This window comes from Stegostoma tigrinum, chromosome 22 (genome assembly GCF_030684315.1).
Source record: "Stegostoma tigrinum isolate sSteTig4 chromosome 22, sSteTig4.hap1, whole genome shotgun sequence".
NCBI classification, from domain to species: Eukaryota; Metazoa; Chordata; class Chondrichthyes; order Orectolobiformes; family Stegostomatidae; genus Stegostoma; species Stegostoma tigrinum.
Window position 1 is genome coordinate 23,367,544 of NC_081375.1, and position 26,442 is coordinate 23,393,985.

The 26,442-nt window shown below is 39.2% G+C and overlaps 1 protein-coding gene across 1 annotated transcript in view; it reads right to left on the reverse strand.

Annotated features, from left to right (window-relative positions):
* Positions 1-19,988: 19,988 nt before the first annotated feature.
* fscn2b (fascin actin-bundling protein 2b, retinal) overlaps positions 19,989-26,442 on the reverse strand; it is a 32,334-nt gene continuing 25,880 nt past the window's right edge. Inside the window, exons 4-5 of the mRNA XM_048555301.2 lie at positions 25,404-25,571; positions 19,989-21,862 (exon numbers count right to left, since the gene is read on the reverse strand). Of these exons, the coding sequence (XP_048411258.1) occupies positions 21,657-21,862; positions 25,404-25,571 (374 nt within the window). The 3' untranslated portion in view covers positions 19,989-21,656. The remainder of the gene's footprint in view (positions 21,863-25,403; positions 25,572-26,442) is intronic.

Below are 26,442 nucleotides of genomic sequence, written 5' to 3' on the forward strand. Positions count from 1 at the left end.
AAAAATAGCCTATCAAAAGTGTCTCACTCGGGCTTTTCTAGGATAGCATTTAGTTCGTTGGACTCATAATCCAAAGGTTTGGGCTGATGATTTTGATCAATTATGGCCAATGATTTTTGAGAAGACAGTGTAATCATGTACTTTAGGACCACCCACAGTGCTATTAGCAAGTGCGTTCCAGGATTTTGACCCAGTAAGAGTGAAGGAAGTGTGATATTGTTCCAAGTCAAGCTGGTGTCTGCATTGACCTTACCGACTTTCATACTTACGTGAGCAAGCTAGAGATGTTATATTTCTGGTTTGGATCATGGGGAAGAGAGAGAGAGAACTACAGTTTGCTGCTTTCCTATGTGGCTTCGTTTGGCAGGATTTGCTGCTGAGACTTAGAGTCAATCCCCATTTAGAGCTGGTCTCTAATCATAGCTTTGCAGCAATTCATAGGGCTGTGGATCCTGTCTTCTCTGGAACCTTATTTGCTCAAAGGTATGGCTAAATGTGTGCAGTACGATTTTATGACTGCAATTTACAAAACACAGTACACAACTCAAAGTGAAGAATGATGTGACAGATTGACTTTGAAATGTTGTGTTGGCTTGAGATATCCGATCATGTAATACAAAATTGCAACTGCGTTTTGCTACCTTTGGATTGAAATCTCACCCTGATATGAAAGCTTTCCTGGCTCAATATACAGATTCTCAACGTACATTTCCTGTACTTTCACATTATTGTGAGCTGATATTGCTGATAACACTATCAAGCCATAATGCTATTACATAGAAGGGATAGGAACTGAATTACACTGAGTCATCAAAATTCTTAAAACTATGTATCATGAAAGGAACAGTGTCATTAAGGGCAGAGCATCATTTTATAGTTTATTTATGGGTGTATGTAATAATGTAACACACAAGATGCAATTTCCTGTGAGGGAGCTACATATGTCGATTATGTCCATTTATTTTGCCAACGCCTAGTTACAACCATATTTCCTGTCAATTGCTTTAAGAAATGCCTATGAATAATAAAGTTGAATGCAAATAATTGGGGCCCAAGGAAAACACTGCATTCATGCTGTATATTCAATGTTTATGCCTGCAAATTAAACTTTTAAGGCTTTTGATTATCTTCCATGCACACTAGGCAGAGTGGGCAGATTATACTGGGTAATTGTTGTAATTTGCCCAAATTCAGCTAAAGTAGTGCAAAAGGTCTAGGTGTTTTAAATGCACATTACGTCTGCTGCTAGGCAAATTTCAGTGATCTTTTACACGAGTTTGAAGAAACAGTTTGCTGGAAACATGGTCTGCACACTATACCAACCACTCTAGCAGAATGAATTAATAGCCATCGTGGAATTTTCATTAATTATACTATTTGTGGCCCTTTTAGATTATTGTTAAAATCAAGTTGTTCTTTTTTGATATGCTACTTATAAAGACTGTATTTTTTTTATTTCTTATATATTGTTGTCGATTGAAATGGGAATAGGACTGTTTTAAAAGCCAAGGGTTTTTAATGGATTGTTATAGCTTTCAAAAGATGTTAACTTGAAATTCATTGTAAGTACAGTTGTTGATGACAAAGGCCTTCTGCCTGCCAACAGCTGTGTGATTGGCTCCCAGGCAGCTGAACAGCTTAGTGCTGTGAATGTTTTGGGAAGACTCTTTGGACCTCTTGAGGGGTAGGAGCTATTTTTGCTCTGCAGTAAGGACTATCTTAAGTCTGGAGAAAGCCAGTATATTCGTCCATCAGCAATCGTTGTAACCTGTGGCTTTTAACCTCTAACTCAGAGACTTTACACGTATGAACCAGCTGTCCTGTACCTTCTGCAAGTGAGTGAAAGTATCTGCAGAAAGAACATCAAGGAACAAAATATCCCGACGGGCCAAAATGACCACCTCAGTGAATCCTTTGAATAGGAATCATTGAACTGCCTTCACAGTCTTCTCCTTCATTATAATATCCATGTTATTTTCCCCGTCTGTTTTAGTTTCAGTGTGTGTGTAGAGTGGAGCTTATTGGGAAGCTAGGGTTATAACTCGTAAAGTTATATGCTGATGGCTTATAATGTTTATCTGTAATTAGAATCTATTTATCTGTGATAAGCAGTCATTGTTACATATAGAAACCCAGCACATGCTTTCTAGCAATCTGAGTCTGAAGGATGCACTTTTAAAATATTTTTAAATTTTGTGATGACTTTGTGAATAGTGAGGCTTGATTTCTAGGGTGGCTCCTGCGGTAAGGTGTAATATAAAAGGCAGGATTTATTAAAGAAAATTATAAAGATGCTGCTTAATGCATATTAATGCAACTAGTAAAAAATCAGATTACTCACAGGAGATAGACAACAACCTCATTAAAAAATTTTATATTTTGCGATAAGGCCACCCAAGAGCTGTGCTAATAAAACTACACCAGACTACCGCTCTTGAAGAAATAAAAGAATATTTTTAACCTCAAGAAAGAAAAGTATACATAGCCCCTTTGCTGTGCTAGTTCATGGAACATTCTACTTGTGATTATGCAAGTTAGGTTTTAATGAAACTCGAACCATATTGACAAATAAATGCAATTTTGAGCACAATTTGTGCCCAGATTACCGATCTCACTCCAATGGGAAACTGTAGCAGGTTTCACCACCAAAACCCAGAAATATTTTCCAATTTTTAATTCTGACACATTAATATTATTGACGAAACAAGTTCGGCAGCAAATCTCAATGAGGAAAACTGGTTGCAAAATGTTCAGTGAATCACATGGAAACCAATTTAGTTTCTTGCACCTCTTAAAATTTTGCTTTTCACTCGACACCTGTTTTGAATCAGGGCAAGTGTAGGAAATTGGAGTGCACAGGTCTTTAGCTTGGGAAGAAATCTTTATCGTGATCTCAACATAAAAGAGTGTGGAAATTTTGGAGTAGCATAGTTATTTGTGTAACATACTGCTCCAAAGTTTTCTTGATTTGTACACTGGATGTTTGCTTCAAGCTCTGAATGATGTGTCTCTGAGCCCATGTAAACAGGAAATTCCACAGCATTATATCTTGTGCTACAAATTGACAAATTTAAACTTTCATTTCAATAGAAATCTCATATCTCTTCCTACTCTTTTAATACAAATCTCTGGCTTCTCAAATTTATGGTGATGCTGTCACTTTGAATGAAATGCAAAGTAATTTTTTTAAGCATGCTGAAATATTTATAACAATCTTTTTAACGAATAGAAGAATGATGTGTAAACAACACCATGATTAATTCAGGTGAATGGATTCTTGACTCAACACACTGTCACAGTAAACATTCTTTCTTTTGCAATAGAACATTCAATGCAGAAGATTAGATGACACAGGGTAAGCCAAGTCATATCAATTAATGTAGAATTCACATGTGCTTTTATACAATTGCACTATATGAACCAAGAGCAAAGTAACAAGCAGCAGCATTGACTTTAGGCTAACAGTAACTGATAGTTAACCCAGGCCTGGCAGTTGCTGGAATTCTGAATAGATAATGGAATTTGAAAAATAATTGATTGCTCAATTGCAAATGTTATTGAGACATGTTTTGAGACCGCTGCCACCATAGATGAGGATAACTGTTACAGATAAAAACATCCCACGCTGTAATCTTATTTCATTTCTCCAGTGTCTCTGAAGCAAATACATGTACTGTTGATCTGCAAGCCTGTCCATCTGTCTCAGCACCTGAACAACTTCACAATAATTTTAAAAGTATTATGGTCTCATTCAAATGTCCCTATAGTTCTAGGTTCTCATTCCAAACCCTCATTTTGCATGGAACTGGATTTGCGCTGTTGGATCTTACTCTGCAGGCCAAGGCTCATCAAAAATTAAACATGCCACGTTCATTAAGGTTTGCTATCACACAAAGACTTCTTTATAAAACTATGGCTTTGTGGTGGCTAGTTAATGCTAGTGATTTTAGTGAATGCCACAGATTTAGTTTGTGTTTGTTGCCAACCATATTTGGGATCGATATGTTGCGATTTGGCTTCGTTGGGTTTTGTGCAGTATAAACCTCGTTTATATTGGAATATCGTTCCATCAGGTTTCATTAATAGTATCCACAGAAAAGGTTCTTACTTTAATTATCCCTTAGTATATTGCACACAGGAGTGCCTTGAATGTTCTTGAACTGTATTTTCAGGTTTGAATTGACCATGGTTTCTGTAAGTGCCAATTTTCATGAATGTCAACCTTTTTGGGATTTTGCTCTTTTGTGATACATGTTGGACAGTGTGTGAATAATGGGAATGGCGAGGATAGTGAGGACTTGGTTTCATGTTTTCAAGAGTAGTATACGTGACTGAGACTCACCGACGAAAGAATAGAACACTTGGGCAAGACTCTGGGGGAAATATACGCTGGAAAACATCAGTATCTTTATTACAGCAAGGAACTGAGGCTTGCCAAACAAAGCGACCTTGGGGTGCAGTTTCATAGTTTCTTGAAAGTGGAGTCACAGGTAGACAGGATAGTGAAGAAGGCATTTGGGACTTTTGCTTTTATTGATCAGTGCTTTGAGTAGCAGAGTTGGGATGTCATATTGCAGCTGTACAGGATATTGTTGAGGCCACCTTTGGAATACTGCATACAATTCTGCCCTCCCTGTTATAGGAAGGATGTTGTGAAACTTAAAAGGGTTCAGGGATGTTGCCAGCGTTGGATGGTTTGAGCTATAAGTAGAGGATGAATAGGATGGGGCTATTTTCCCTGGAGAATCGGAGGCTGAGGGGTGACTTTATAGAGGTTTATAAAATCTTGAGGAGCATGGATAGGGTGAATAGGCAAAGTTTTTTCGCCCAGGGTAGGGGGTCCAAAACTAGAGGGCATAGGTTTAAGGTGAGAGCGGAAAGATTTAAAAGGGACCTAAGAGGTAACTTTTTCACGCAGAGGTTGTTGTGTGTGTGGAATGAGTTGGCGAAAGAGGTGCAGGAGGCTGGTACAGTTACACCATTTAGAAGGTATCTGATGGGTACACGAAAAGAAAGGGTTTGGAAGTTAATGGGCCTACTGCTGGAAAATGGGACTAGATTAATTTAAGATATCTAGTCAGCATGCACAAATTGAACCAAAAGGTCTGTTTCCATGCTGTACATCTCTATGACTCTGTGACTCTGTGCTGGTGCCAGCTGATCTACACACCAGGGTCCTACATTGGCTATGTTCCAGACTCTCCCTTGATGTCCATGTTTCTTCAGGAGAAGGGTAAGAAATTTGTAAGCAGGGTTAAGAGTAGCAGGGAAGGTAGCAGTGTGAATAACTGTAGAAACTGTGAAAGAAAATAGAAAGTCTAGTGGTCACTATTTGCACTGCGGTAAAACACTACACAAATGTAATCAAATTTAGCTTTGCATCTATCTGCAAATGTTTTCTCAAAGTCTCACTGTAAGAAGCTGAAAATGTTGTATTTTAATTAGGTTATCCTCACTGAGTGACTTCCTTTGTAGGTGATTTTTTAAAAAATGCACACAGCAGCTCTCCATATGTCATACTGACATATGAACAAGTTTCGTGTTGAGCTTCCTGGACTATGATAAACAAGGCTAGTTTAACTAGTAACAGAGTTTTCTTGTGGTGCTTGCTTTATCAAGGCTAAGGTGTGGTCATCTGTACAGCAGTTACAATGGCTTCAGCATGTGCTTTTGCATTCTTACTGATTTTATATGAAAGGGGAAATATAAAACAGATCTTATCCTGAGGAATACTCAGAGGAATAACCATGTGTTCTAGTAAAGAAAAAAGCCAACAAAATACAAATTTATAAAATATGTTCTGGTTTTTGAGATGACCTCAGCCTTGAGCATATGCACTGTTGCTCAGGTTCACAGTTTAATCCATAACATTCTGTTTTTACCTTCTGGAATCATATTTAGGAGAATGAAGGAAAACAGTACTGTTTACCGAGTTAATTTGTTTGCTAGAAGGAAGCCATTCTCTGAAAGATGTTTTCACCTAATCCCACCTATACCTTCACTTTATAGAGGCATTTACTTTTTGAATAATTTGAACACTTATGCATTTCCCTTTAAACAATGGTGGATTCTGATCCCACCAAAGATTTCCATAGGTGGGTTATTGTTCGCTTTACATTGTGCAAATTCACAAAAGAGATGAAGAGTGGTACTTTCAGAGCTAAAAAACCCAGTCTGCATGATTACTCTGGAAAGTTTAGGCTAGCTGTGCCATGCTGTTTCTGTGATGGTTTCACTCGTGCTATTTTCCACAAATGGGATGCTCCCATCAGTCTAAAAAGAAATTCTGCCTACTGCACACTTGAGCAATATCACGTATGAATTTTAGTGCCAGTGCAATGCCAGGAAGGTGGGCGATATGTCACAATGATTGGCTGACAGAATCAACCAGCATGTTCCTTCAGTGTTGGTAATTGGCATAGTACCAAGTTCCATCAACAATCTCAAAGCTCAAAACAAAACATCTGTTCTTAGTTCTGACTCCTTTTTGAGCAGCACTTGTCAAACAATTCTGAGTGCACAAACAGCTACCCTAACAAGCAATTCATCAGTCAAACTCAAAACATGGCTGATTTGTACTCCAAAAAATGAGGTGTATTCAGGCACAGGCATTCATTCTCCAACAAAAAAAAGGAATAGGTTCAAATCTTCTGCCTTTCTTGAACTACCCTTGAATTTGGGGAACCTCTAACTCATATTGCTTCCGTATAACAGTGCCTCAAGCGATGAGTTAACTTGCCAACCAATCAGCACCTTTCCTCCTGTAGTAGAAATTGTTTCAATAGTTTGAAAATTAGCATTCCTGCCCTTGTCCTAATGTGTGCAGGATGAGAAACTTCAGTAATGCATATCTTTTCAGCAATTTTCCAGAGAGCAAAGCAGAAATTGAGAAATGTTATCTGAGACATTGTGAAAGTTCTCGGTTTGCTGCAACATCAATCCAGTGCATTTTCATCTCAAACAATGAACAAGAAGTCTTATACACACGCATTTTGCTGCAGCAATGCTGCAGTTAGTAATAGCTTTATTAATCTTTGTGGCCCTTTTACAGATGTACAACATATGAATTGAATTAGTAATTTCCTACAAATGTGCAACTCAATTAACACGCTCTGCGATTGTGGAAAATACAGAAGCAGTTTTCCTTATTTGGACATTGCTTGCAGAATGTTTGTTCCTGTTCAATGAGTCCAGTCAATCTGAGGGAAAGTATGCAAACAATGTGCCAAATACAACAAAAGGGGACCTCAGAGAATGTTGCATTGCTATATTTGATTCAAATCAGCCAACAAGTTACAATACATGGTGCACTGTTTAAATCCGGAGTGATATAAAGTTGTTCAACCCCTGCAAAAACATACAGATGATTTCTGCTAAGATATCTATGAATTAGGTGATGCACTGTCTACTTCTGCCACAGTTTTGTGACAATTTGGATTGCAGCCAATTTAGAGTGAGATGCAGGGCTCTCTGATTGTCTGGCTAGTTTAATTCATAGATGGGCTTTGAAAGTCAAATACATTGCATATGTGTGTGTGGTCAAGTCATTGATAGCATTCACTGGTCCTCGAGTCCTCTGAAACTGACTGCAACTCCAGAATGTTAAACATATGCAGCTCAACAGAAAAATCTTGAGATTGCAGTTCTAACAGTGCTTCAATAAAGGCCAAACAACTTCCATTCCCGTTTGACTGATTGATTGAATTAAGATGCCTATTGGTGTGGCTATTACTACACTAAGGATTGTTCAACAAGTGCTACTGAATACAGTCGTGTGTAACAGTAGACTGTTTTAGTTTGGTGCTTTGCAGCTGTGGACTACTTGAACGCAGTCTGCACATTGCCTAATAAGTTAGATCGTGAAGAAATCAGTGAGAAGTTTGACTTTCCTGCTCTCACGTCACTGTTTGAAACATTTTTAAAAACTATGCCTAGCCATATAAGGTACATGTAAATTTTTAAACAAATGTGTTCAATAAAATCTGATGACCAACAAAACTGATGCATGAAGAAAACTTTATTATGATGACATAAAGAGGTCATTTGAAGCATTGGGTAGTATCCATGCTAAGAACAAAACCTCCTGTTTCAAGTCCTACTCCAGCATCTGATGTACGTGGAAGGTGTGCTCATAATGTGGCATATCTTTCCAAGATAAACACATGTCTGGTGATTAAAAAGCAGGAGAGATTCCTGGTTGGCCATGTGCTGGAAAGAAAATTGGAGCCTCTACCATAACCAGACATTTGGACTTTAACATGCATGTAAAAATGCATGTTGCCACAGTAACCCTGATCCCTTGGGAAGCTAATTAGTTGGGAGGCCAAGCATGGATCAGATGGGGGCCAACAGTATGGTGATTGCCTTCCTCTCCAATTCTGGTGGATTGAGGGCTTGCGTCCTTGCATTACCCATGCTGAATGTTGTGGTGCTGTGCAGCAAGCCTGCCTTCATACTGGCAGCTGAAGGAAGACAAAGGGCTGTCTCATGATTGAATCGTTAACTATTAAGATCATACTAAAAATGGTTATTTATAAACATATAAAATTCCAGCAGGCTGGACAGACTAGATGCAGCGAGGATGATTTCTCTGTCTGGGAAGCCTAGATCCAGGAGGACACCATGAGCAAGATCATTTAGTACTGAGATGAAGAAATGTTTCTTCACTCAAAGGGCAGTGAAACAGTGGATTACTTGACCACAGAAGCTTTTGGAGGCCAAATTCATAGATTCAAGAAAGAGAGAGGTTTTATTTTAAAACACTTTAAAGGCGTCAGGGGGTATGGGGAGACAGCAGGAATATGGCACAGTGACTGAGGGTCAGCCACGTTCAGAGTGAATGGTGGAGCAGACTCAAAGAGCCAAAAGGCCTATTCGTGCTCCTGGTTTCTATGTAATGAACTTTTTTTTTAAACAGTATACCTTTTCCTTCAACCCCATAAGTTTCTCCAAGTCTTTAACTTGCTCTGTTTTCAGAAGTGATTTTATTTTAATGCCTTTAGTTTCCCATTTGCTGTAGAAATCCTTCCATGGAGTCAGCTGTTTGCCACCCTGTGAGTCTCACGGTGTGGACCCCCAGTAAACAGTGTTATCGGCAGTTTTTGTACCGCTGCATAGCACTGAGGTGAGGTTTTTTTTGGCAGCTCTCTCACAGGCAGTGCTAAGTATCCTTGTGTCACCACTTTCCACAAAATCCAGTCCATTATTCCCTCAAAAATCCCATGCAACCAAATCTGTCAATCAAAGGTCAGTGGTAACAAAGTAACCAGATTGATATTTGGTGAATAGGTCGTTTACTAAAGTTTCAGTGAAGGGCTGGGAGGAACATGTTTAAACATAAATGCAGAGCAAAAACCAGCAGACGCATTCTAAACACGTGATCAAAAAATGGAATAATTAGCATTTGAATAGTAATTATAGGAGGAGAATCAACTCAATTAATCATGCAGTATGAAAGAAATGGTTTATTAGAATGACCATAGGAAATACAGGAACACGCATAAGCAGTGATCCAAAGGCAAGAGAGATTTAAAAGAACAGTAAACGAAACTGTCAGGGCTATTATAGGAAAGCTTGCAAAGATGGAAACAAGTTTGAAAATGAAGGCAAAAACAAAGAGTATTCATTCTCAATGATTGTTTCTTCCATTTCCCCTGAACACAACTGACCAAAGAAAAATTAATGCTAATTAAATAAAGGCAGCGGAAGCCTCTGATAAGTTCCAGCCAAATAAACCACCAGTAAGAGAAGGTATTTATTCCAAACTTCTATAATAAGCTGCAGGAGAACATTGGTAAAACATTGAAAATCATTTAGGCATTCACTGAATAGTGGGAAGCTACCATTATTGGAAATAGGCAAGATTGTAGATTAGGAACAAAAACAAAGTTGCTGGAAAAGCTCAGCAGATCTGGCAGCATTTGTGAAGGAAGAAAACGGAGTTAACATTTTGGGCCCGGAAGGAAGGGTCACTGGACCTGAACGTTAATTCTGTTTTTTCCTTCACAGGTGCTGCCACACCTGCTGAGCTTTTCCAGCAACTTTGTTTTTGTTCCAGATTTACAGCATCTGCAGTTTTTTTTGGTTTTTACTTAAGATTGTGAATTATTTAGAAAAGGCCATTGAATGGTGATAGGGAAGTGTTACAATTCTGCATGAAATACTGGCCTCAAATATCAATATTAAATCAGGTGACTATCATAAAGTAATCAAGTAAACATTAGCCAATTTATATAAATGATTTGGATATAAACATAAGAGGTATAGTTAGTAAGCTTGCAGATGACACCAAAACTGGAGGTGTAGTGGACAGTGAAGAAGGTTATCTCAGAATACAATAGGATCTTGATCAGATGGGCCCATGGGCTGAGAATTGACAGATGGTGGTTAATTTAGATAAATGTGAGGTGTTGCATTTCGGAAAGACAAATCAGGGCAGGACTTATACAGTTAATGGTAAAATCCTGGGGAGTGTTGCTGAACAAAGAGGCCTTGGAGTGGAGGTTCACAGTTCCTTGAAAGAGGGAATGCAGGTAGATAGGATAGTGAAGAAGGCACTTCCCTTTGTTGGTGAGTACATTGAGTATAGACGTTGGGAGGCCATATTGTGGTTGTACAGGAGATTAGTTAGGCCACTATTGGAATACTGCACGGAATTCTGGTCTCCTTCCTATAGGAAAGATGTTGTGATACTAGAAAGGGTTCAGGAAAGATTTACAAAGATTTTGCCAGGGTTGGAGAGTTTGAGCCATAGGGAGAGGCTGAATAGACTGGGGCTATTTTCCCTGGAGCGTCGGAGGCTGTGGGATGACCATTTGGAGGTTTATAAAATCTTGAGGGCCATGGCTAGGGTAAATAGGCAAGGTCTTTTCCCTGGGGTGGGGATTTCAAAACTATAGGGCATAGGCTAAAGTTGAGAGGGGAAAGATATAAAAGGGACCTAAGAGGTAACATTTTCATGCCGGGGTGGTGCGCGTATGGAATGAGTTGCCAGAGGAAGTGGTGGAGGCTGGTACAATTACAACATTTAAAAGGCAAATGGATGGGTCCATGAATAGGAAGGCTTTAGAGGGATATGGGCCAAATGCTGGCAAATGGGACTGGATTTATATAGGATATCTGGATGGCATGGACGAGTTGGACTGAAGGGTTTGTTTCCTTCTTGTATATCTCTGTGACTCTAAAATCATAAACTGCTTTGCCTTGTTTCAGTGAGGCTAATGTTTGGTGCACTGCACTCAGACTTCCCAAATATCGTTAATTAAAGTTTAAGTTTGCTGATTGAGTTTAAACCATGAGAATAGATAAGAAATTGGCTGAAGTGGAAAAAAGAACTTCTTAGAATATTTATGACTGAGTGGGATCCCTCAGGGCTTTGATGTTTACACTACTACGGTTTCTAATTAACTCAAATAAGCTTGTTTCAGAAGCACAATGAAAAGTGATCAAAGTTGCCGAATGATTCAAAACCGGAAGGAATGGTGGGACTTGAGGAAGTAGGCCCAGAAAGAATCAAATAAATAATTTATTTTTTTAGATACGTATTAGCTATGATCTTGAAAACATTGTGTACAATCAATGTTTTAATGACTCAACTTGTGTGTTTAAATATGAAATGTCCATGAACACCATTTATTGCCATGTTCTTACATTATCTGATGACAGTCCAAATGCACAAGTGAACCAATACTTGTTTGCAATGTCACCTACGTTTTCTACAGTTCAGCTGGCTTGTTAGAGAAATTTCAAATTGGCATTAGTTATCTTGTTTTGCAGAAAGCGAAAAATTTCACTTGCAAGTCATTGATAATGATTGCTGTGTACTTCCAATTTCTTAATCATCATTGCAGGGTTTACCCCGAACACTCACAGCTTTCCATTTAACTTGGTAGCTTTTCATGGGAAGTTGCGGTACACCATATCACAGAATAATCTGCTTAGGTTACCACATCCCCGAAGCTGTGGGGGCCGTTGGTCAGACAAGATCCTTTTTGACTGCTTTGGGCTAGGCTACTATTACATAGATAACTTTCAAGTTTGTTCCTGATAATCAATTCTGTTATTTTACTTGGAATAGAAGTAAGACTGATGTGCCTGTGGCGGCCTATTTCTAAATTGTCACCCTTTTAATTATAGCTATAGCATTAGCCCGGTCTGTTCTATTGATACCTTCTCACTGTCTAATGACACCTTCATGATGATTGTCAGTGATGTATAAATCACTTCCTGACTCAGTGCCTGGGATAAATATCAATTACTCAGTGGATTTGTTTGTTTTCAGCACAATTAGCCCCTCTGGGATTTCCAACTCATCTATAACAGTTACTGATTTCACTCGGGACATCCCTGTTTTGAAGGGAACGCCAATCTTAGTGGTGTCATTTTTCAGAAGAAATGTTAAACAACAATTGCAGCTGCCCACTCTACTAAAGGTAAAGGATCCCAGTATATTTTTCAAACAACAGAAAAGCTCTTTTCGTATCCTAGCCAGGATTTAGCCTTCAACCAGCACCTCATTCAGATGATCTGATTATTTGTTTTAATTGTCGTGCATAAATTCACTGCTGCCTTTCCTAAATTAAAGAAACAGCTGCACTTTAATTGCTCTTAATGGCTCAAAAGCACTGTGGGATGTCCTGATTTTATGAAAGACACTACAAATGCAAATACTTTCTTACCCGCATTGGTTAATTTTATAGCTTTTTACCTCGAACAGGATAAACCTCTTCAAGCTCTCAGGAATCCCTGACCGTCACATGCAAATGTGGGAAAAGGGGCGATATAAAATCTGATCGCTGTTCCTTTTTTAAGCCTGAGGCAGCTAGGTTTTGTTTAATTTACTCTTTGCCCTTCTTTTATTCCAATTCCTTATTGAAGTGGGCCAAAGGTCCTGGTTTTCTGATATCCAGTTTTGAAATAAACCCCTGGCAGTTGTATAAGACTCTGGTTTGGCCACATTTGGAGTACTGCGTACAGTTCCGGTCGCCACATTACAAAAAGGATGTGGATGCTTTGGACAGAGTGCGGAGGAGTTTCACCAGGATGTTGCCTGGTATGGAGGGTGCTAGCTATGAAGAAAGGTTGAGTAGATTAGGGTTATTTTCATTAGCAAGACGGAGATTGAGGAGGGACCTGATTGAGGCCTACATAATCATGAGGGGTATAGACTAGGTGGACAGCAAGAAACTTTTTCCCAAAGTGGGGTCTCAGTTACTAGGGATCATGAGTTCAAAGTGAGAGCAGGAAAGTTTATGGGAGATATGCATGGAAAGTTCTTTACTCAGAGGGTGGTGGGTGCCTGGAATGCGTTGCCAGCAGAGGTGGTAGACGCAGACACATTAGTGTCTTTTAAGATGCATTTGGACAGGTACATGAATGGGCAGGGAGTAAAGGGATACAGACCCTTAGAAAATAGATAATAAAATGTGAGGCTGGATGAACACAGCAGGCCAAGCAGCATCTCAGGAGCACAAAAGCTGACGTTTCGGGCCTAGACCCTTCATCAGAGCTCTCTGATGAAGGGTCTAGGCCCGAAACGTCAGCTTTTGTGCTCCTGAGATGCTGCTTGGCCTGCTGTGTTCATCCAGCCTCACATTTTATTATCTTGGAATCTCCAGCATCTGCAGTTCCCATTATCTCTTATCTTAGAAAATAGATGACAGGTTTAGACAGAGGATCTCAATCGGTGCAGGTTTGGAGGGCCAAAGGGCCTGTTCCTGTGCTGTAATTTTCTTTGTTCTTTGTTCAAAGGCCTTTAACGTGGAATCAAAGATTGAGTTGATTAGGAAAATGTTCAAACTGAGTGGAGCATTGCTGCATTATTCCATTGACACAAATAAGCACTCAGGAAATTAAGGAAATCAGAACAGGAGAGAAAATATATTATTTTTGATAAGCTTTTGCAATTTCAGATGTTCTAAAGTCTGATCATGTAATTTACAACATTCTGAAGATCAGTGTCTATTAATAGTTTCTTTGGTGATGTTGTCCTGTTGGATACGTGCGTAACTTGGACAGTTCAGGCTTCTTTCCAACAGCAATGTGGGGACAGAAATGAAATCCTAGGGAGGCAGCCACCTCTTGCTAGAATCCTCCTTCACCTCTCAAGGCCACACCGCAAATAACTTCAAATCTCAGAATTCTGCATTTTAACCAATTCAACAAGCTCTGATTTCACTCTTGTTACAAAGGCAGGCATTTCAGCGGTTGATTGTCCATCTCATAAAATAATTAGAATATTGTCAAGCTAACTCTACCTCCCCCATTAGAGTTTCTATCACAAATGGGTCTTAATATTTCCCTTTATCCAGAGCTGCCCGAAAACAAATGGCACACCTCCGAATCCTTTGTATCAGCTTTAGCCAAAATATCTGTACAAATTTGGTGATGTGGGGGAGGGTGTTCAGAAGCTTCTGGAAATATGATCGTGTCATCAACCCCAGCCATTTTATGAGTCCAGCAAGGTTATCCATTTTGAAAAGGAACAGTATTTAAACATGAAAATATTGGTGAGAATATTTTTTTCTTTGGAATTTGTCTTCATGGCCTCTCCATAACACTGTCATGAAGGCCTGAACTTGCATAATGTTCAGTCTGTCGTATCAAAATATTCTATCACTGAGTTTAATCTGGAGGAAAGAACATTGGCCTGAAATGTTGCAAAGGATCTTCTTTTCTCAGAGAGGATAAGCTTGGAGTTAGGAAGGGAATTTAATTGGGTTGGCTGGTGGTGCAACCAAACCCTGTCCTCCTGCTTCCACCAGAAATTGGTCCTGGTTGCAGGGTCCCAGGATTGATGTTCCTATCCTACTATCAATTGAAGCCCTATTATGGCCAATTAAGGACCACCTAAGAGTCTTAGCTCACTATTAGTGGAATCAGCCCAGTTCCAAGAGGCCCTGTCACCATGTAATGTTCCTGACAGGGCAACCTGGTGTAGGCAGCTTATCACCCAGGTTTGTGCCGGGGAGGTATTGTAGTGACTGATAGAAGGACTGGAAATAGGATGGAGGTTGCCTATTGGGACCCATCACCCTGCTATTTTTTCCAACCATCTGCCCCCTCTGCCCATGATCCTGAACCCCAAGGATACCACCCCTCTTTCCCCAAAGTCACTTCCGTGAGTGCTGGGTCCTCATTGAGTCTGGAACTCAACCAGTTCTCTTCCTGCAGCTGCTATAGCCCAGTCTGTGGCATTGCTAAGTGCAAGAGCTGCTGGCCTCTGATTGGCAGTCAGCTCTTATGAGGCTGGAGTTGCATCTCTGGGGTTTTAATTCGTGGTAGGTGTGCTAGTAGTCATGTCAATACTTGATTGGCATGTGGTTTGCCAGGCCTTTCCTGTAATGCACAGCATGGATCTTTCTCTTGCTCTTTACAGCTGATGACATTCATACCACCTCAACAAACTTCCACCCATTAACTCTATTTCTCTCCACAAATGTTGCCTGGCTTTCTGTGCTTTTTCAGCATTTGTTTTTTTCTTAGGCTTTCAGAATTCACAATATTTTGCTTTAGAGTCATTCTGTTCCCTCAAAAGCTCCTCTGTACCCTACCATAAAAATGCCAGATAATTATAATCTCTGACATGAGATAATCCAGCCATCACTCTTTGGTGTTAATTGGTGTTACCATTGCTGAATCCTTCACTGTCAACATCATCAATGGTTACCATTGACCAGAAAGTGCACTGGACTAGCCATGTAAGTACTGCAGCTACAGGAGCTAGGAATTCTACAGGGAATAACTCACCTCCTGACTCCCCAAAGCCTATCCACCATCTACAAAGCACAAGCTAGGAGTGCAAAGAAATACACTCCACTTGCCTAGGTGACTGCACCTCCAACAACTCTCAAGAAGCTTGATATCATCCAAGACAAAACAGCCCACTTGACTGGCACTACCATCAGCAAACATTTACTCCCTCCGCCACTGGCACTCAGTAACCACAGCTCCTTTCAAACGTGTTCACTTCCATCTAGAAAGACAAGGACAGTAGATACAAGGGAACATTACCTGCAAGTCCCCCTCCAAGCCACTCACTATCCTGGTTTGGAAATATATTGTTGGCCCTTCAGTGTCACTGGGTCAATATTTCGAACTTCCTCCCTATTAGCAATAAGAACATATCTTTACCAAACAGACTGCAGCAGTTCAAGAAGGCAGCTCACCATCACCGTCTCAAGAACAACTAGACACGGGCAATAAATGATGGATCAGCTAATGAAGCCCATATCCCAACAATTAATTTTAAAAATTACTTTCTGTGACAAGCAACTGTTTATTTTATCCCATCTGGTTTTCTAACTTTACTTTTGCAATGTGGAGCAGTGACTAGCACCTAGTCACTCACATAATCTTAGATTTTTCAATGGGTTTCCCAATTTTTGTTATAGTGTTTTCATCCTTAATTTAGTATGCAATGAAGAAGTGGAGACACTTAGCTGATGCTCTTTACATTCTGCCTGATAACCAGCCAGCATGGCTTAGTTGATAAAAGTTAAATGTTGGCTACTGGGAAGAAAGTGTGAGACTAAGACCTTTAGACAGTGATAAGAGCTAGTAGATTGACTGTGGGTACATTGTCAATCTCCACATTTGAGAGGGGGATGTAAAGAATGTCAGGTTTTGTAAATAGTTATAATTTGATCTGTCTGAACAATTCCTAGATAGATTGGTGTTACAGACCTAGAAGATAACTTCTCAACATTACTACCCTGATACATGTCCCATGTGATTCATAATGCTATGAAGATGCGTTTTGAGCAGAGAAGAGTCAATAGCTAGCCACTATAGTAACAGATTACAAGTTTTCTGAGATATCCCTGAAATTCAGACACAAGCCAGCAGGTAGCCATCTGACAGACTGAAAGCATGAGTTACAGGAAACCAGTCCTGCTCCTGAAGAAGTAAAAAGCTGACCCAGTTGTTCTCCACACAGAAGTTGGGTGGGAGCTCACACTCAGATTGAAGTGACTAATGTTCTGATGATTTCAAGGAGACTGGATGATCTATCTAACTTTGCCTAGAGGGAAAGCATCTCCAGTGTAGGGATCACAGTGAAGGTCAGTTTTTGGATTAGAAGTAAATTTGCTAGCAATGGGAAAGGAAAACAGCCATCTGAAGTTTTGGATAGGTCCCTTAAGTCTACTGTGCTCACTTAATTTTTTTTATTCATTCATGGGATGTGGGTGTTGCTGGCTAGGCCCATCACTAATAGCCCTTGAACTGAGTGGGCTCGCTTGGCCATTTGAGAAGGTGGTTAAGAGTCAACCATACTTCTGTGGCTCTGCATTCATATCTAAGCCAGACCAGGTAAGAATGGTCGATTTCCTTCCCCTAAAAGTCATAAGTGACACAGAAAAGATATGGCAACAACCAGCAGTTGTTACATGCTCACTGTTAGATGAAATTTCAATTTCTATTGAATTCAAATTTCACCATTAGTCATGGTGGGATTAGAACACATGAACCTAGAACATTAACCTAGAACTCTGAATTACTAATCTAGGGACATTACTTCTACACCACAGCCTCCCCCAGAAGATTTTGCATTAAAATATAAGCTGAGAATTCATTTTTGCAGTTTAGATAATAAGTTGCCTTTTGAATGATGTTTAGACAACATTGCTTTTGGTTTATTTTTGTTACGGTGAGCCTTTAAAACCTGAACTCTTGCTATTTGACCGTTTCAGTTCATCACTGAAAACTGAATTATCTTTTAAAAGTTATCAGTCTCTTCAGGAATTATAACACTTTCATAACATAATTAATCTTCATTTATCTATTCTTTTGCCGTGACAGCATTGTCCCTGGTTATCCGGTCCCCAGTTCTGACTCTCAAATATTCACTGACTTGGATATTAGCCTGATCATATAATGCACCTACCCGAAAGTCACAGGAATAAATTTCTAAAGAAGGGTCTGGGCCTGAAACGACAGCCTTCCTGTGTTCATCCAGCTCTACACCTTGTTATCTCAAATAAATTAGCTAAGCTGTTATAGAATTGGCACAAGTATACCAGCAATACAAGGTAACCTGAATGCTAAAACACTGAAGAAATTAAGGAAAGTCATCTGAGCAGGGAAAAAGTACTGCAGAAACTTCTGGGGCAAAAATTTAACAAATTACCAAAACCTAATGGCATACATACAAAGTTTTGAAGAAGTCATATCAGACTCGAAACATTGACTCTGTTTCTCTCTCCACAGTTTCTCCCAGACCTGCTGAATTCTCCAGTATTCACTGTTTTTACTACGAGACTGCCTTGGTCATCTGCTGCACATAGATGTTTGCTTTTGTTTTCAACCCTGCACCCTTCAGCTCTTCATAGTCACTTTAGTTTTTCTGTTGTTACCCTCCATCCTGTGCCTCTGTCTAAGAAATACTGTGGGCTATGTGTTCTTTTCTGCTTCTGCTACTCTACCTGATTGCTGAAATTTCGTGGGACTACATGACTCAGTGACATGCTGGCATTTACCACAACTGTCCCTCTCTGTGTTCCTCTCAGATTCAGTTTGAAATCAGTCCTCTGTGAGAAATTATGCATTTAAGTTGATCACCAGAAATACTGACAATATGCACAATCCTGTGATCTACACTTCTGTGTTTTACTAGGGAGCATGAGAGGAGCAAATGGCCCAGATTTAATTATTTTACTCAGTAGTGAACATAGTCTTCTGTCTTCTGGCTGCATTAACCAACTTATTTTGAAATTGACTGTAATATTCCATAAAGATGTACACGGAGCAGGTGCTAATGAATACTTTCTCACAAGATGTGCTTACAAGGAGTGCATGTATGATTCTAGATGTGGCTTTTCCAAATTGGTATAAATAGTCATTTTCTCCCAAATAATGCATGTGACCTAAATAGAGAGAGCAAAGTGGACTTCTTCCGTTGGTTGAAGATCAGCATGGGAAGTTATGATAAATGCTTCCTATCAGGGAAACATATGGTGAACCTGGATGACCCCTAACCCTCGAAAAGTCTTCAAAATGAACTGCTGTTCGGGTCATTCATCAGTAACAGGAAGCTTGCATACTTAAGAATGGAACAGCCAACTTTTAAATGCTTGCCTTCAGAAGGTGCTTTTTTGAAATGTAAAACTCAATTTTATAAAGTTCTTCAACAGTATTCTGAACTAGTATCTGTGAGGTGCACTTAGGAATATGTCCCAGACTTGTAGATGCAGCAATGGAAGTGTTTCTTTGAGAGGTGGAGGATAAGAATATTGTTCCGTTTGTCATCGGAGGGCATTCCAAGGAGGAGCAGTGATGTTATGACAAATTACAGAAATAATATCAGGAATACAACAACAATACCTTTAAGGTACTAAAACATTATAAGGTTTCATCGGTACTATCACAACTGCATGGCATTTTCTTTACCTGCTTTGTCTTGGAGGCCACTATTTTGCAAAAGAAATTTATGAAACTGCTGAGGGTCTGCATCTTCTAGAGCCTATCATTCATTTCTACCTCTTCCCGGGCACAGGGTTGTCTTAATGTAAAATTGACCTGTGTAATGATGTACTTCCTGGTCCCATTTCTGATTAAGGGTCCAGGCCCGAAATGTCAGCTCTCCTGCTCCTCTGATGTAGCCTGACCTGTCGTGTTCCTCCAGCTCCACACTATTATCATTGACTCGAGCATCTGCAGTTCTTGCTACCTACTCGTTCATGAAGTCCACTTCATTATATCTGGAGGTTTAAATGTTTACATGAGTCATTCATTTTGGCTTGGCCATTGGGAAACCTGCAGGTTGGAACAATTGCTGTCACTAAATTCTGTTGGTGTACTTTGCACAAGAGAGTAATCAACATGCTTGTCTCAGTGAGCAAACGATCAGTGACAATCTTGGAGCATCTATACACTGCTGATTACCTGATGTTAAAGTTGTCCAAATACCTTGGAAGGAGTTGCAAACAAGTGTGATAACCTGGGACATCACAGTTCGCAGCAAACCAATCTTTGGGTTTATGAGGTAAAAGTATTGTAATGGTTCAGTGAACCCTTTATTAAAACTTTCAGTCACATCTGCTATCTTATTATAAATATAGTTATAAATGTATTTGTTTTCATAATCTGATTTTTGTCACCCAAGTTATTTTAAAAATTGAATCAGTGGCACCCCAAAGTGATAATGGAGCATGCCACTGGATGACTGGCATAGGCCGTATCTATTAACTATTAAAGAGGATACTGTTTAGATTTCTTCAGTGGTGTGCCCTAACTTATAGTGACATTTACCAGGAAAAATAATTTATCCAAACAATACAGATCCATTTTACAAAGTTTTTTGTATCATAAAACAAATCAAACTAGTTTAACTATATAAATAATCCAGATATACAATTACAGATGAAAATATACAAAAACATTGCACACAGAAATGACTAAGTGAAGAGGTAAGCTAAATCTGTTTAACGTAATCAAAGATTGACCTGAATTGACATATCACTGAGAAATTGCCTGTGGCTTTGCTCTTAGTGTATAGGAATTTTATCAACAAAGTACAACCATGCTGGCGTGGTAGAAAATAAACTTGAGATATTCAAGAAGTGTGTGGCAGATCCCAGACATTTAACATATTTTTAATTGTTTTGATTAACCCCAAGAGCTGCAGTTATGTTTTTCATTTCCTGCCAGTTTTCTCCCACTTCTTTCCTGCTTTTCTGGAAGTGGAGACCCTTAATATGATACAGTTCTACTGACACCAGCAATCCTCCAGGAGCTGAATAAAACTGGCCATTTGCAGAATGGGAATGTGGGAGATACTTAAGTACCTTCCCACACAGGTAATGAAATAAATGTCAGAATTGGTACTGGGAATGCTGGCTGAGTCTGTATTGCAAGCCTATACTGCGTCCAAAGCAAACTGCGTTCTTTTAAAGCATTTTTATATAAAAAGAAATACACTTTTGAGCCAATTTGGATTCTATTTGTCATAGATTTAATCTATTTGCCATTATTATTAAGTAAAACAATCTTCTCTGTCTGTTGCTGTGAACTTGAATCATATTGGATTTCACGCAATGAGTAAGAACCATCATTTATTTTCCACTGTTAATGTTTCGGGTCTGGTGACCCTTCCTTAGAACAGAGTTCTGAGGAAGGCTCACCGGACCCGAAATGTTAACTCTGTTTTCTCCTCCACAGATGCTGCCAGACCCTTTCAGCTTTTCCAGCAACTTTGTTTTTGTTCCTGATGTACAGCATCCGCAGTTCTTTTGGTTTTTATTTATTTCCCATTTCTAGGCTATGCTGATGCAATACCTATTCAAGGGTCAAATCACTGTGTTTCAAATCCTGCTGATAACTACAAAGCAATCAGTTAACATGAACTAGTGTGAGTTTGAAAGACTCTTATCCCTTATTAAATATCAAAAAATAAAGCCCACCAGAAATAAAGATCCTTGAATGAGATAGTGGTGCCAAGCATAACAGAAATCAATATCTCATCAAAATGCTAAACATTTATATCATGAAGTTTTAAGTTGCCCCATATTACAGATTGAAATGCTTTCTTTTATCAAAGGAAATGAATCAACATTTGAATATTAGTCTCGGCAGACAGTCCTCCAATTTTGCTCTATGTGTCTTTTGGGTCGATGACAAGGAATACAGCTGGAGTTCCTATGTTCTACTGCTTCCATCCTTTAATATTCCCATAGTGTCAAACTGTCCACTTCGTCTGCATCCGCCCGAAGTGTGCCGGCTTGATTTCCTTGCAGATACTTTTTGTTCTTTCCTTTGATAGCCAGTCGACCTTGATCTCGGAATTCTAAGTAAAAGTCTTCAGGAATGACACTATCGGTGCAGATTGTCCCAGTACTGGATATGTACCAGAACTTACCATCAGAGCCTGTGAAGAAAGAAGATGTGCTCAGGAAAATGAGGAAAGACAGCTAGTATCCACCAAACCAAATTATAAAGACTACGACAAAAACTGATCTCTTCTATACACAATCAAGCTTCGTGTCTTTGGTTATTGCACAACGTTGTTCCTCATTGTGCTTTCCATACAAATTTACTTTTATGGGAATAGTGACCTCAATTGTGGTTTAGCATTTCTCTAAATTAGTTTCCTTTTCTCTATTTTTTAACAGCTATGACTCATGAAGCAGCTTGCTACCATGGATGACCGTTTTCTATTCCTTTATCAGTCCAGGCAGTAGAATACTTAGATAATTCTTTAAAAATGATCAATGCTTGAGGTGTGACATCGCTAACAATGCCTGCATTCTTCACCCTGAAAAAGTAGTGGGAGCCCATTTGCTTGAATTGCTACAGAATCTGAAGCAACCACCTCAGCATGGAACTTTGAAGATGTATATGTCAGAGTGGATAAGAACAGCACGTTTCCCTCCTGAAACGCATTAGTGAACTAGTTGTGTTTTGACTTCAACAGATTCATGGTCATTTGTTGCTGCCATCAGATATATATATTTTTCAGCAGAACTAAACTTCTCAAATTGCCATGGTGGGATTTGAATTCATGTTCTCTGAGCTACTGGATGCAGCCAGGTCTCAGCGTATTAAGAAGAGTCGGAGTATTCTCAATTATAGTAGCAAATGCTTTATTCTTCAGTCAAATTGCCTGGGATTAGTTGACTCAAATAAAATGGCAGTCTTCCAGATCCAGAAGTGAGTATGCTGAATGAGCCATCAAATGCATTAATTTCTCTGCAATTTTATGGTTGTGTATTGTTGGACAACATGATGTTGTGTTTGGAGTCTTTGTTTCAATCTTGCAGCCTTTCAGGGTTTTGAAATGTGTATGGCCCTTTTGAAGTGTAAAACAGGATGAATGCTTTCCGTGCATCATGTTTAATAAATAAATTGCTCTAATTAATCCAGGGTAGAACGTTTCATTAAATTGCAGAACATGAATAGATTTTTAAAATTTGCAGCATTTAATTTCAGCTTCTCATCTTAGGTTTAAAACACCTAATTTGAGTGGATGGCTAGACTTGGCATGAAATTCCACATGAATTTAATGCCCGTGCCTCTGTGTATTTGTAATGGATATGCAAATGTAAACGATGACAGCAAGCTTTTCAAATTCTACGATACAGCAGAGCTCACATTTATATAGCACCTTATCATGTTTTCAAAATTTTTTGAAATAATTCCCCTACATTGAATTTCTTTTTGTTCTAACACCTAGCCACATTTTAGGTGTGACAGTCAATTGTACATAGCAAAGTTTGACAAATACAATTTTTGGTGAATCATTAGTCTAATGTTGGTTAAGGATTGTGAATTGACGAGCACATCAGGAAAACTCTTTGTTTCTCATTAGGTAATGCAGTAGGATATTTTTACATTCACATGAAAATGAAAATATCCATGGCTTAACCACATAGCCTGCTCATCTGTGGATACCAGGGGCAATTTACCAATCCACCTAACCACCTTTGGACTGTGGGAGGAAACCGGTACACCTGGAGGAAACCCATGCAGGCACAGGGAGAATATGCAAACTCTGCGCAGACAATTCCCAGAGGCTAGAATAAACCGGGGTCCCTGGTGCTGCGAAGGATCAATGCTAACCACTCAGCCACTGGACCATGTGGTCACTGTTTTAATACAGGAAACGCCACTTTGCATGCAGCAAACTCTCACAAACAGCAATGTGATCATGACTAGTTAATTTGTTATTTAATGTTGTTTAGAGGACTAATATTAGTTATGACATCAAGGATAATTCCTCTGCTCTTCAAAATAGTGCCATGAATGTTTTACATTTACTCAAGAAGGCAGGTGGGGCCTTAGTTTAATATCTTAATCAATAGACATAAATTTATTAGGAATTTATTTTGAATCTATAAATACATACACATGTACACAACCATTTACCTCAAAGAGTCCCATATTCCTTTAAAGTTGCATTTTAGACAGAATATTCTGTAACAATTACATTCACTGTTGGTGCAAAAACAAAAGGGTATTGGGGGTTTATGAAAGCTATATGAGTTAACAAACTCTAAACAAACACTCAGTCAGCTTATTGCATGTTGAACAAGGTTAGCACTGAACAAGGTTAATTCTGACGCAAAATTGCAATCCTGACAAAATTATGACTATGTCAAAGATGAGAGTAATGTTGGAAAACTATAAGGTCAATAAGCCAAAATAAGCACAGGAGAGGCCATTCGGCCCATCAGATCTGCAGCACTCTCTACATTAATCCCATTTTCCAGCGCTTGGTCTATTGCTTTGAATGTAATGACATGCCAAGTCTGATCCAAGTACTTTTTAAAGATTATGAGGCTTCTCGCCTCTACCAGCCTCCCAGGCATTGCATTCCAGATACCCACCACCCTCACTTTGAAGGGAATCCTCTCAATACACTGATCGCACAAGCCAAAGGGCAAAAGGTCCTTTAAGATTTACAGTAGCAGCCTACATAATGAAATCCACAGAAGGCAGAACCTTGGGGTCTCGGAGACGACTGGCCTGCAGTATGAAGGCAACTTAAGTAGGTTTGGACTCTCCTATCTTCCTGCTCCACTTGAATTAAGTTCTGGACAGGAAGGCTTATGTGTGACCTTCCTAACACATCACCAACTGAGGCTTTAAATAGCAATCAATAACGATTTAAGGATCATGTAAGGGTCTATTCCAACCTGGGCTAGAATCATTTCAGCTCCAGACAGGAAATAAGACGCAGCCCACATGACTAGTGAAGCATTGTAGGTAGCCTGTTAGTTGCAGTCGAAGGTCCTTTGACCTGCACTAAATTGGGAATGATGGAAGGAATGGGCATTTTGCAGGAAGTGCCACTGATAACCAACTACCTACCCTTACCTACCCTTGCTTACAACTTCCTGACTACCCCCATTTCCCTGTTATCCCCAACCTCAGGAACCCAGCCCCATAAAGCACCTTCTTGTCACCTTGGTCCTTGCCATTTTTGTTGTCCTTCCTGAAGCAATGATAGGCGTCATCTCCCACGATGCTGCCAAGTCTGACAGCTGTGAGCCTCTGATTGGCTGGTAACTCTCGCTGGCTGGACATTCCATCCCGAGGACTTGAATTCACAGAAAGGCCCATTATTAGCTTTCATGCCGCCTGATTGCAAGAAAATATATGGGCCTTCATGTGAACTGTCAGCTCAGGTGTCTTATCACCATTGTAATGAATGAGCAAGACACCTACAAAACCATAAGATTCTGTCCTGTAACATTATATCTTTACTTAGGTAAGAATTTGTCCACAGGAATTTATCTGATGGTTGATGAAATTGATCTTAGGCATGTAAGCACATTAAAATATATTACAGCTCCAGTTCTTGAGGCAAAAACAAAGGCTCATGGGCTCCAAAAAAAGCGAGTTATTTCAATGCTTTATAACTGGAAAATCTGTAAATGTGATGATCTATGCAGAATCCAGTCTCTCACCTTTAATATGATAAGCTCCATTCTCAAACATGAGTTGAAAGACATCATATACTGAACGATTGGCATCAAGTGTGCTGGAGCTTTTGTGGTGACAGACAAATCCATGGTCTCCTCGTAGTACTAGGATAGGCCTATTAATAAGCTTCAACGTAAACTCTTCATCTTCCCCTAAAGCCACATCAAGACAGAAATATCACTTTAATTTTGACTCAGTTCACAGCTTCAGTTGTGATGAAATACAATCAATCATTCTGGGGGAATTTTCTTGCCTTTTGTCTTTTCATCCTGAATCAATTTCAGCATTATAACAAGAATGCAAGCGAAACCAAGTTGTCCTGTTTGCTATTGACAAAAGCATTAGCAATCATTTGAAATTCCTCAGTTTTGTATTTCAGCAAAGATGTTAACCTGAAGTTGTCTCATGTCTTTATTGAATGATCAGGCAAGAAATTCATATGGAAACACACACTTTTCTCACTGATGTCCCATCGGGCAATTTCAAGCAAAAAATATTCAAGTGTGACATTTAGAAAGGGCTTTTAACAATCAAAGTTCTCCTGTACGTATTTCTATAGTTCTCTGCAATGAAACCTCCAATGAAATTTACATTACGTTTATTTAATATAAGTTATTTGTATACTAATGTACAAAACCTATTGTCGCTTTCCATTGTTGCTTAATAAACAATTCTATAGCTAAGGCATAAAATCATTCAAGTTATTGAGATTCTAACCTTTATGTTTTGAAGGACAGATGTTAAAGGTGATAGTTTTGAAACTTAATTAAGAGAAGTCATTTATGCACTCATGAAATGAAATAGTAATTGTGACTATTATAAGAATACTGTGGTTGGATGTGGTCAATGTATCTTGTGTATCAACCAAAAAATGATTTCTTCAAGAATCTAAGATTGTGAATGATATTTTTGCCCTAATAAGGGATAAGCTAGCGAGTTTAAATTGGATTTGGAATCTTTATTGTAGCATCTCATTACATCTTATGCTCTTTTTCCCTGAAATTACATTGTGCAATGTTAGTG